We start from the raw sequence: 11,423 nt of genomic DNA, 5'->3' as shown, positions 1-11,423 counted from the left end.
GGGAGATTCTGAGGTCCTTATCTTATGCTGCTGGGGCTTGGAACCTGTGAAAAAGTAGTCATGAATACCAGAGCCTCTTCCTGAACATGTATGAAGTAGGACCCTGGGCAGTTCCCAGCAATTCCTGCTAGCTGAGTTTGGGATGATGTTTCAGCAAAGGCTTAAATCAAGGATGGTGAATCTGTGGGCCTTCTTGATGTCATTGGATTCCAACTCCCCTCACCCACAAGCAGAATGGCCAATGGTGAGAGATTTAATTTAATTTTGTGTATTGCTTATATCCCATGTTTCCTTACTAGGGAAAGCCCAAAGTGTTAAACAGAAAAATAAACACAAAATATTACAATAATCAGTAACCATGCCCCCATGTAAAGATGTTTTATTTGAGGTTTTAGAAGGTCACATGGCTGGAGGGTGGGGGGGGGGAGGTGGGATTCAAGAGTAACAATTAATTCTGAATAAACCAGAAGATATAAATTCAATGGGTTAAATCCCAAGAAAACAAGCTGAAGTATTAATGAAATGATCCAGAGAAACAATGCTAGGAGCAGAATGATATCACAAAACCATTTCTCCTCAAATTACTGGGCCAATTTATCAAATTATTGGTGGAAATGGTGTTTCTTCCCAGCCCTAATTGCAGCTATTTGCACCTTGATCCTAAATCTGTTCACCTCAATCAAGGAAAGATGATGTGAATGTTGAAGCAGGATCCTGTGTATGATGATACTATTCAAACTTTCAAAAGTGTGTTCCACAGAGTAACTGCTTGGTTTCAGAGTTATGCCAGCACATGCATCTCTGTTTGGGTTGGGCAGAGATACTGAATCTAGTCCTCCACACTGCCACCCCTAAACAGGTGACTGGTGTGCTGTCAAAGGATACCACACAAGCCAGCTGTCCTGGATATATGCACAAGGAGATTCCTTCTCAACAGTACATGTCTTGTCTACTACTGCACTCAATGACCTGTGTAGAGTGGTCATTATGTGTTTGTTCCCTGTAATGTATTTAGTATTAGGATGTAAATGAGATTCTATCTCCTTAATTACTTATACCACCTGAACCCAAACATAATCAAATTAATAAAACATGCATATGTAGACTGGTTAAGATTTTGGTTTTAAATTCTTAGCTATTGTCTTTTCAGTGGTGTATTTCACATTTCATTTTTAAAAATCCATATTGTTAAATAAAATATTTAAGAACGATTTTAATTTATAATAGTGACAGTCTTTACACTTATTAAATGTTTTCTTTTTCAATTATTGGCTAGCCTTTTTAGATATGGGAAGGATACATAGACTGATTCACAATAAAAGCAGCAGCTGATTCACATTTAAGAATGGTAATACTATCTTTTGATACTGCTGGCCATGCTCCTTGGAAATATTCTTACAGCCTGTGAGGAGATACTCTCTATGGAATAGTCAGAAAATCAGCTCACCCTTGGCAGTAACAAAATGCGGTCTAGCAACTTATGAGGGACATGGCTTTAACATCTGACAGTTAGATTCATTGTTGGTTTAGCAGCCAATCATTGGTTTTGACGACACAAGTCTAATGAAGGTTGGAATATAAAAAGCCCTCTTGGAATATACATGATTCACCAGAGTGGTGAGTTGTCTCAGATTGCATTTGCCTTGTGATTCACACAGTACGGAAAGATTAAAAAAGGAACCAAAGGAAGGAGAAAGGAAGGAAGGGAAAGCACTGCACTGAATGTGAGATCCTGCAGAAATAAAAAATGTATCTTTATATTTACCTTTTCATGTTAATCATACCTGGTCCAGTGGATCTTAATGAAAGTAACCAGGCAAATGAAAACATGGAAAAAGATGGACTGTGCAACGCATGTACATGGAGGCAAAGTACAAAATCTTCAAGAATAGAAGCTATAAAAATTCAGATCCTAAGTAAACTGCGTCTGGAGCAAGCACCTAATATTAGCCGGGATGCTATAAGGCAACTTTTACCTAAAGCTCCGCCACTGCAAGAACTGATTGATCAATATGATGTCCAGAGAGATGACAGCAGTGATGGCTCTTTGGAAGATGATGATTATCATGCTACAACTGAAACTATTATTACAATGCCTACAGAGTGTAAGTACGTTTATTCCTTTATAAGATAGCACTAGAGACCAACAATATCCTCTTGATCTCATCTAACAAACTGCTTGTGGAAGCATGCAGCTGAGAGAGAGAAAAGCATTTTTTTTAATTGAATCATGTTCTACTGACAAGTAATTTTTCTTTTAATGGTATTTCCCCCTTTATATACAAACTAACAATTAACTTGTTTATTGCTGTTGGTATGTAAATAAGTTATTTAGTTAATCAACCTTATTATTTCAGTAATTTATTGTGCAAAAGTAAAAAAGGCATATTAATGCATCAGTTTGCATTAACAAATCTTCTAGGGACACTTGTTTTTAGGAGTTCCAGAAAACAGGGAGTAAGGGGAACATCCATGTAACTGACAAAATAAAACATTAAGCTTCAATGTACTAATATATTTTTACATGTTTTCACATACAGATATATAAATTATAACTATGCCAAAAATTCTGTGTGAAAATTCCCCAAACTCCTACTTTTTGAATTTTGGTGTTTATTCACAATCATTCTTCTGATCTTCTGTTGCACTGGCACAATTTTTTAATTATAGCAGAGCTTTCGTTTCTTCTTCCTTACACTATGTCAGCCAATCATGTATCACATAGTGAATTTGATAGCATCATAGAATCAATTAGATTTGGCTACCTAATGTTGTCATGGGACGCGGGTGGCGCTGTGGGTTAAACCACAGAGCCTAGGGCTTGCCAATCAGAAGGTCGGCGGTTCGAATCCCTGCGACGGGGTGAGCTCCCGTTGCTCGGTCCCTGCTCCTGCCAACCTAGCAGTTCAAAAGCACGTCAAAGTGCAAGTAGATAAATAGGTACCGCTCCAGCGGGAAGGTAAACGGTGTTTCCATGCGCTGCTCTGGTTCGCCAGAAGCGGCTTAGTCATGCTGGCCACATGACCTGGAAGCTGTACTCCGGCTCCCTTGGCCAATAAAGTGAGATGAGCACCGCAACCCCAGAGTCGGTCACGACTGGATCTAATGGTCAGGGGTCCCTTTACCTTTACCCTTTACCTAATGTTGTCAGTGAGGGCAAAAAATCCAGCTGGAACCCCAAACTCAGCTCTAGCTGCACCCCAAAGTAGTTGATTGAATTAATGTACTGGAAGGAGCCCAGGTCAAATATTAAACACTTCCCCCTATAGTACTGCCTTCAGATGTCTTCTAAAAGTTGTATAGTTATTTATCTATTTTGACATCTGATGGGAGTGCGTTCCACAGAGAGGTTGCCACTGCCGAGAAGGCCCTCTGCCTAGTTCCCTGTAATCTCACTTCTCGCAGCAAGGGAACTGCCAGAAGTACCTCAGAGCTGGACCTCAGTGTCTGGGCTGAAAAATGGGGGTGGACATGCTCCTGCAGGCATACTGGGCTGAGGAGGTTTAGGGCTTTAAAAGTCAGCACCAACACTTTGAATTGTGCCTGGAAATGTACTGGGAACCAGTGAATTATATGAATTATATGGTGATATGGTCCCGGCGGTCACTCCCAGTCACCAATCTAGCTGCTGCATTCTGGATTAGTTTTAGTTTCCGAGTCACCGAGTCAATACTCATTCAAACATGTGTCCTGTTGAGGCAACATAGTACCGAGAGACAACGTTCCTTTTCTGCCAAGGTGTGTTCTGCGGCGAAAATGTTACCAGACAGGAAGGCTTGGTTGAGTTTTCAATACATCCGGAGCCACATACTCTCTCCAACAAACATTTTCATGTCATTTTGCGTCCCCGCAAAACACTAAACATGACGGGTGCTTTCTGAGTGGCAAAAATGTTCACAACACTCAGTCTCCAGCATACATTTGCTTTCTCCTAATCTAATTACTTTGTCCACAACTGTTAATTAATACAATCTATATATAAACCAGGGGACGCGGGTGGCGCTGTGGGTAAAAGCCTCAGCGCCTAGGGCTTGCCGATCGAAAGGTCGGCGGTTCGAATCCCCGCGGCAGGGTGCGCTCCCGTTGCTTGGTCCCAGCGCCTGCCAACCTAGCAGTTCGAAAGCACCTCTGGGTGCAAGTAGATAAATAGGGACTGCTTTCTAGCGGGAAGGTAAACGGCGTTTCTGTGTGCGGCTCTGGTCTGGCTCGCCAGAGCAGCGATGTCACGCTGGCCACGTGACCCGGAAGTGTCTCCGGACAGCGCTGGCCCCTGGCCTCTTAAGTGAGATGGGCGCACAACCCCAGAGTCTGTCAAGACTGGCCCATACGGGCAGGGGTACCTTTACCTTTACCTATATATTAACCACTTTATTAATCTAATGCATTCCTTAATGTAGCACTTAATAAATGCCAATGGTGCTATATTTTAAATAATGAAATGTTCATGCACAGCTCTAGGAATTCTATTAGTTGTGTTAAGAAGGAATGAAGATATTTACTGAATGAGCAGATTCTTAGTTATCTTCTTAGTGCTGAGCATCTGCCATGGCTCCTATCAAGTATCTTTTGCACAGCTTATATTATAGTATCTTATGTTCTTCATTAGCTGAAGTATTTGGCTATGGCAGCTGTTTTCGGAATAACACTTAAGGCGATGATAAAATAAAGTAAAAGGACAGCTTGAGCACACACGACTTAGGATTTGCTACCAGCAACAGTGGCATAAAATATTCAAAAGGAGTGAAATGGTTATTTTAACATTTATTTTGGAAAGAATAATCAAGAATTTATGTTTTAGAAATTCATATTTAAAGAAACATGATTTAATCATTTGTGCTGACTTATAAAAAACATTGTAGAAAATACTTTTATTCTATTTATTTCACTCTTCATTGATGGCATTTTTAAAATGCAAAAACTTTTTTGGTAACTTAATATGAAAATGACTTAAGAGTACATGTCTACTCAGAAGTAAATCCCCTGTGATTAGGATTGCAGCCTTAACATATTTTTACTTCAGGCACAGGATCTGCAACCACATCCCAATTAGAAGCAGGCCCATGCACAGAAAAGAATGCTATTGTAAATCTGTCCTTTATATTGCTGTCTCTGGAAAAAGCCACTCATATAGGGGTTCTTTGTGGTACATGAGTGCTAGAATACATCAGTATGTGATATTATTTTACACTAGATGTACAGAGAGTTAAAATGTATCTAACAGCTTATATAATCTCACTGTATGCTAAAATAAGATTTCCTACTATACTGCAATTCCTAGTCTCACAAAGTAAGTCAGATATGGCAAATTAAAAATCAGTAAATTAAAATAAAGTTATTAACCATACATTTTGTTGCAATGCAAATGAAAGCAACTTGGTTTCTACTATACCTACTCTTTTATAGCTTATTCACTACTCTGCTATACAGTGGTACCTCTGGTTACGTACTTAATTTGTTCCGGAGGTCCGTTCTTAACCTAAAACTGTTCTTAACCTGAAGCACCACTTTAGCTAATGGAGCCTCCCGCTGCTTCTGCACTGCCACCACACAATTTCTGTTCTCATCCTGAAGCAAAGTTCTTAACCTGAGGTACTATTTCTGAGTTAGCAGAGCTGTAACCTGAAGCGTATGTAACCCGAGGTACCACTGTATGTAATTAAAATAGAAATAACACTAACATAACTTGAATGAATGTTTGCCATTCATTGTGTTTTAAGTGGAAGTTATATGTCACAGCCACTTTCAGGCTGAGTACACTGTACAATGTGTTCAGTACCCTTGGTAATTTTGACTAGGGGGTGGGGGGGGGAGAGAGAGAGACTTTATGTCAGAGAGTGATTTGTACAGCTGGACAGTTAGTATAACTACACAGACTCTCCAAGATTCTCAGGGTATATTCCCTTATGATTTGTTTTCTTTTTAATAATCAGTATAATTTTAAAAGTTCAGCCTGTCCTTTTCAGCAGAAATCAGCGTAATCACATAGTACAAACATGACATCATATTCATCATATCCACTTAGCAGTCCATGGAATTCAATGGTATTTACCAGGTAAATGGTATAAGATCGAAATATAAAACACAATACAGAAAAGCAAATAGTGAAATTATATATACACATGAATCATTTTCACCTAAGTCCTCAAATGAACAAGCAATTCCTTAAGATTTCAGTGGATTTCCTCCAAGAAAGGTCTTTTGAGTACTGGAAATTATAAAAAAAAAATCCAATTTTTTTTGTTTCGTTAAGTTTCTTTTTAAATCTATGTTCAATATTTTCCCCCTTTTCTTTTCTTCCTACGATCTGCTTTCATATGGCCACTTATTTTGTGATTATGTTTCTCTTTTTTATTGCAAGCTAATGGAATCATTGTGTTTTATTTGTAGATCCAGATTTAGTTAGCTGCATGTAGGTATCATTCAAATCAATATGAAAACTTAGTTATGACTTAGATCCCACTGAAATCAACAGAATCTAGGTGCAACTAATTTAGTTGGACTCTGGACCCAACCCTATGGAAACTGTGAGGTACTTTAGAGACTCCAGAAGGTGGTGGAATTCAAATTAAATAAATACAAATAAATACTGGATCCAAGGCCACCATCTATTGACAAGGGAGAATTTTAAATGTAAAAAGTGACTGGACCTACTCCAAAATACCACTGGAACAGCAGACATTATACATAGAACTATACAAACTGTGAATGGGGATCTCTATTCGATAAGGATTTATTATGTGCTCCTTATTACTGGATATGCACTCACTCAGATTGGCCATAAATGTTTGCTGCACATCAAGAGGTGTGGGAGGGGGATAGCAAAATTTTGATGGAAGTATTGAATACTGATTAAAATGGGGCAAAGTGTGAAGCACTTGTGGTGGTTAAAAAAATAAAAGTGGTATACATCTTAGATGGTCACATGAGATCTGAGCAACTGTTTCCACTGCAAATTGTAAGTCACTGCTAAGAAATTGTCTGAAGATATTATAAAATGTTTACATGTTTTTTGATGTTTGCAAACAAGTAATATTTTCCATCCATTTGTTTATAGCTGATTTCCCTATGCCAGTGGAAGGAAAACCCAAATGTTGCTTCTTTAAGTTTAGCTCCAAAATACAGTATAATAAAGTAGTGAAGGCTCAGTTGTGGATATACTTAAGACCAGTCCAGAGGCCTACAACAGTATTTGTACAGATCTTGAGACTCATCAGACCCATGAAAGATGGTACAACCTCTACTGCAATTCGATCTTTGAAACTTGACATGAACCCAGGCACTGGTATTTGGCAGAGCATTGATGTGAAGACTGTGTTGCAAAATTGGCTCAAACAACCTGAATCTAACTTGGGTATTGAAATCAAAGCTTTGGATGAAAAAGGAAGAGATCTTGCAGTAACTTATCCAGGACCAGGGGAAGATGGTTTGGTAAGTTTCACTTGGAAATTTTGCAAGAACTTAATTGTAATTCATTGCTGAAAAGGATGTTTCAGACAAATGAAAGAGGAATTTACAAAAGCTGTGATTATTAATGCAGTGTGAAGGCTCCAGCAAATTAATATTACCAGGAGCTGGAAAATGTCCTCCGTGCTCCAGCAGAACAATTAAACCATAATTGTACATAAACTTCATGTAGTTGTTTGCCTGTAACTGGAATTATTAACACTTATGTTTCAGTTCCTCAAGCTGAGTGCTATATGGAAGGTGGTTATATAGGCCATTTTTAATAGCTAAAAATTAATAACACCAACAATTTGGGTGTTTGATGTCTTAATGCTTTCTAACAGGACAATGAAAAGGTTTATGACTAGGAGCCAAAGAGTTCCTCTTTGTATGTGTCCAAGAGGTTGAGGATTCACAGTGACATTTTAAAATGTTGTCCTTTGGGCAGTACACTGTATCAGTGGTGTAGCGTGGGTTGTTAGCACCCGGGGCAAGGCAAGTAATTTGCGCCCCCTAACCCGTGGATTTGCGCCACCTAACCCTAACCCCCAGATGTTGCGCCCGGCCCCCCTGCACCCCCCACGCTACGCCACTGCACTATATAACAAATTGTTTTCAAAACCATGCTAGGTTTTTTTAAAAAATGGATTGCCATGTAACATTGTAGCTGCTGCAATTCTTCTGGACTTTTATTTTTACCACTCTTCTCCTTACACATAAAAGCCCCTCCCAAGACAAGGTTGTGGGGTTTTTTTTGTAACAAGGCTGGTTACATCATCATCATCATCATTACAGCTCTTGAATGCTATACGTTTAGAAAAATATATTTTGTGTGTCAAATGTCAATCACTCTACCAAAATACTATTCCTTTTTCTTTATTCATAGAACCCATTTTTAGAGGTCAGGATTACAGATACACCAAAAAGATCACGCAGAGATTTTGGTCTGGACTGTGATGAACACTCAACAGAATCTCGATGTTGCCGTTACCCGCTGACTGTGGATTTTGAAGCTTTTGGATGGGACTGGATAATTGCACCCAAAAGATACAAAGCAAATTACTGCTCTGGAGAATGTGAATTTGTATTTTTACAAAAGTATCCACACACTCATCTTGTACACCAAGCAAATCCAAGAGGTTCAGCAGGCCCATGCTGCACACCTACTAAGATGTCCCCAATAAATATGCTGTATTTCAATGGAAAAGAACAGATAATATATGGAAAGATACCAGCTATGGTGGTAGATCGTTGTGGGTGCTCATGAGTTCTTCATTAGGTTTGCCACTTCATAAAATATGGAATCTATGAAAAGTATTTCCCTTGAGCATTTTTTGAAACTGTGAATTTTTGTACAATAGGCCTACCTCTGATAGGCTATACTCTAGGCTATTGTAAAGATTTCGTACCAGACAAGCTACAGTATGTGAATTGAAAGACATTTTTATGCAAGGGCTGGTTAAAAACCAGTGAAAAAGATAAGCTACAATCAAACTCACAGGATTTCACAATGAATTTCTTATTCTGGGAAGGTATTTTTTCATTTATGCAAACAACATAATTATATACAAGTTTCAGCAGATAGAAGTAGAAAAAGGCAACCTCCTTATATTCCAGAGAATGAAAAGGAGCAGGCTATTAAATATAGTCTGAACAGTTGAATTCACTGTTGTACTCACATTAGAGGATATATTTGTGACGTATAGAGTGAACAGAGTACCAGTGAATTTTTCTCAAACACTTGAATTGAGTTTAGAGTATAAAAACTGATAAGATGAAATTCCACAAAACAGATAAGTTCACAAATTAGGGTAGGTACATTTTGTTTCCATTCCTTTTATAATTAGTATGTACATTACTTTCTGCCAATGGTGCTATCATAGTAGACTTACAATCCAGTCCCAAGATTTGCTGCAGGAAGCAATAAGTATTTTGGATGGGATGTACCAACAGCTAGATTACAATATTGTCACAAAACTGGATATTGTATTGGAACTGCAGACACCAGGAGAACTGAGGTTCTGACAGCTTTAAGTGCACACATTACAATGAATCTCCCTCTCCTAAACTACAGTTTGTCATTCACAAGAATTTTTTAAAATTACTTTAGCAGACAGCTGTATTACAAATGATAAATGGCAAGAAATTGTTCCTTATTGTACAATTGTTATAACCCATATTGCAACATTACAGTTTGCACTATGATAAACCAATTGAGAGAATTCATAAGTACAGTACTGTAAAAATAAAACATGAATATTTGTGTAATATAATATATATATTATATATACACACAATATTATAATGTAAATAAATGTGTTTTTTTAAGTTACTATGACTATACCATATATATGATGCAACAAATTTGGAATAACTCAGATTAAAATTACACTTCCGTCAATGATATAAATAAGTTATTTTATTATTTTGCAACAAATATACCAAGATTCAGTATTTATTCTAATGCTCTTGAGAACACTGTTATATAAATGAAATCACCCTAATCAATATTGCTCTACCCACTTGTTGTATACTTGTTGCTTATATGGGTTCTGTATTTTCTTTCTTTTCAAATTAATGAGTGAGGCTACATGTAAGAATTTCATATGCACATGCCTTAGTGCAGGGTTTGCCAGCCTGGTGCCCTCCAGATATTTGTTGGTCTCCAACTCCCATCATCCCTGATCATTGGCCATACCAGTCAGGTCTGATGGGAGTCCAACAACATCAAGTGGCTTCACCTGAATTAGTGGATCAGAGCGATGGCAGACATAAGGTTGTAAACAATGGTATCCATATTAAACACAAATGCCATGAAATTAATCAACATGACTAAGTTATGTCCAGTAAATTCAATGGGCCTAATCTGAGTAGTAGTCTGCTGCAACCAACTATTTTTGCCAGATCAACTATGTTAGCAGTATATGTCAGGAGATATTGTGGGCTGGATCCAAAGATAACCTTTCAGGGATGGAAGGGAAGGGCTATTTACTTTGTGTTTAAGCACTGCATGAGAAAAGAGAAACTAAGTCCCAAATGTTCCTTCACTTGCACAACAGCATGAACAGCCTCTCATGTAAAAAGTATGAGAATGGGTAAAAAAATTACCTGTTAATAGCATTGTGTGAACTGTGGCATAAGCTTCTGTACAAACTTTTGCAGAACAGCACTAGTGGCTGCTTTCCTTCACTCAACATTATTTGCATTCAACATATCATTGATTCAGTCAAATTCTTAGCGATATATCAACATACTGTTAACAGCACAAACCCATATATTTTCACTAACTGTATTTTTCTTATGAGCTAGAATCTTGCAAAATACTTTATTACTTTCATTTTATAAGTATGTAATAAACTTTAATTTTCATGTATTACTGTATATTTTGCTCAGCATAATCAGTAATTTTTAATCAAAACAAAGTTTAGAAATCTATTTCCTATTAAGAAACTTTATTTTCAAATGTGAAAAACAATTGAAAATACAAACATTGTTCAATAACCACTATAATTTCTGTTAAAATATTTTCACTTTTGTATAATATCAAAACTCTATTTGTTGTATACTGGATTTCAACTTATCATTTTGTGTGAAATTACAGCAGAATATCAGTCTCTGGGTTTTCTTCTTTTCCCCCAGCTGTGAAATAGCTAAAATGCCAATTTTCTATTTATTTTTATTTCAGTGGGATTTAAACAGTTTTGTGGGTTGCACAAAGAGGCCACAGTTCAATGCAGTTAAGATCCACTATCAGAATCCATGAAATATAATGCATACATGCAAAGCACTTCCCCTTGTACACAGTGAGCCTAATTATTTTCTCTACTCGCAACGGCACCTCCTCAAGCATAACAGAATGTCACTATGGAAGGTCCCCTGACCTTGTGCATAGCTATCTACATGGGAGGGGCTAAATTAGGAATGGCATGACTGAGAAGTCCTTGCACACGTATGGAAGATCACACATGGCAGTCATAGAA

At 37.7% G+C, this 11,423-nt stretch overlaps 1 protein-coding gene across 1 annotated transcript; it reads left to right on the top strand.

The window, feature by feature from the left end:
• The first annotated feature begins 1,310 nt into the window (after positions 1-1,310).
• On the top strand, positions 1,311-11,057 carry MSTN (myostatin). The gene is made up of 3 exons (XM_053360362.1): positions 1,311-2,105; positions 7,055-7,428; positions 8,330-11,057. The coding sequence occupies exons 1-3, from the start codon at positions 1,748-1,750 to the stop codon at positions 8,708-8,710; spliced, it is 1,113 nt and encodes a 370-aa protein (XP_053216337.1). The 5' UTR covers positions 1,311-1,747; the 3' UTR covers positions 8,711-11,057.
• The last annotated feature ends 366 nt before the right edge of the window (positions 11,058-11,423 follow it).

Source organism: Podarcis raffonei, chromosome 1, assembly GCF_027172205.1.
Source record: "Podarcis raffonei isolate rPodRaf1 chromosome 1, rPodRaf1.pri, whole genome shotgun sequence".
NCBI lineage: Eukaryota > Metazoa > Chordata > Lepidosauria > Squamata > Lacertidae > Podarcis > Podarcis raffonei.
The sequence above is the reverse complement of the archived record's forward strand: the minus strand, read 5'-3'. Positions and strand labels throughout refer to the sequence as shown.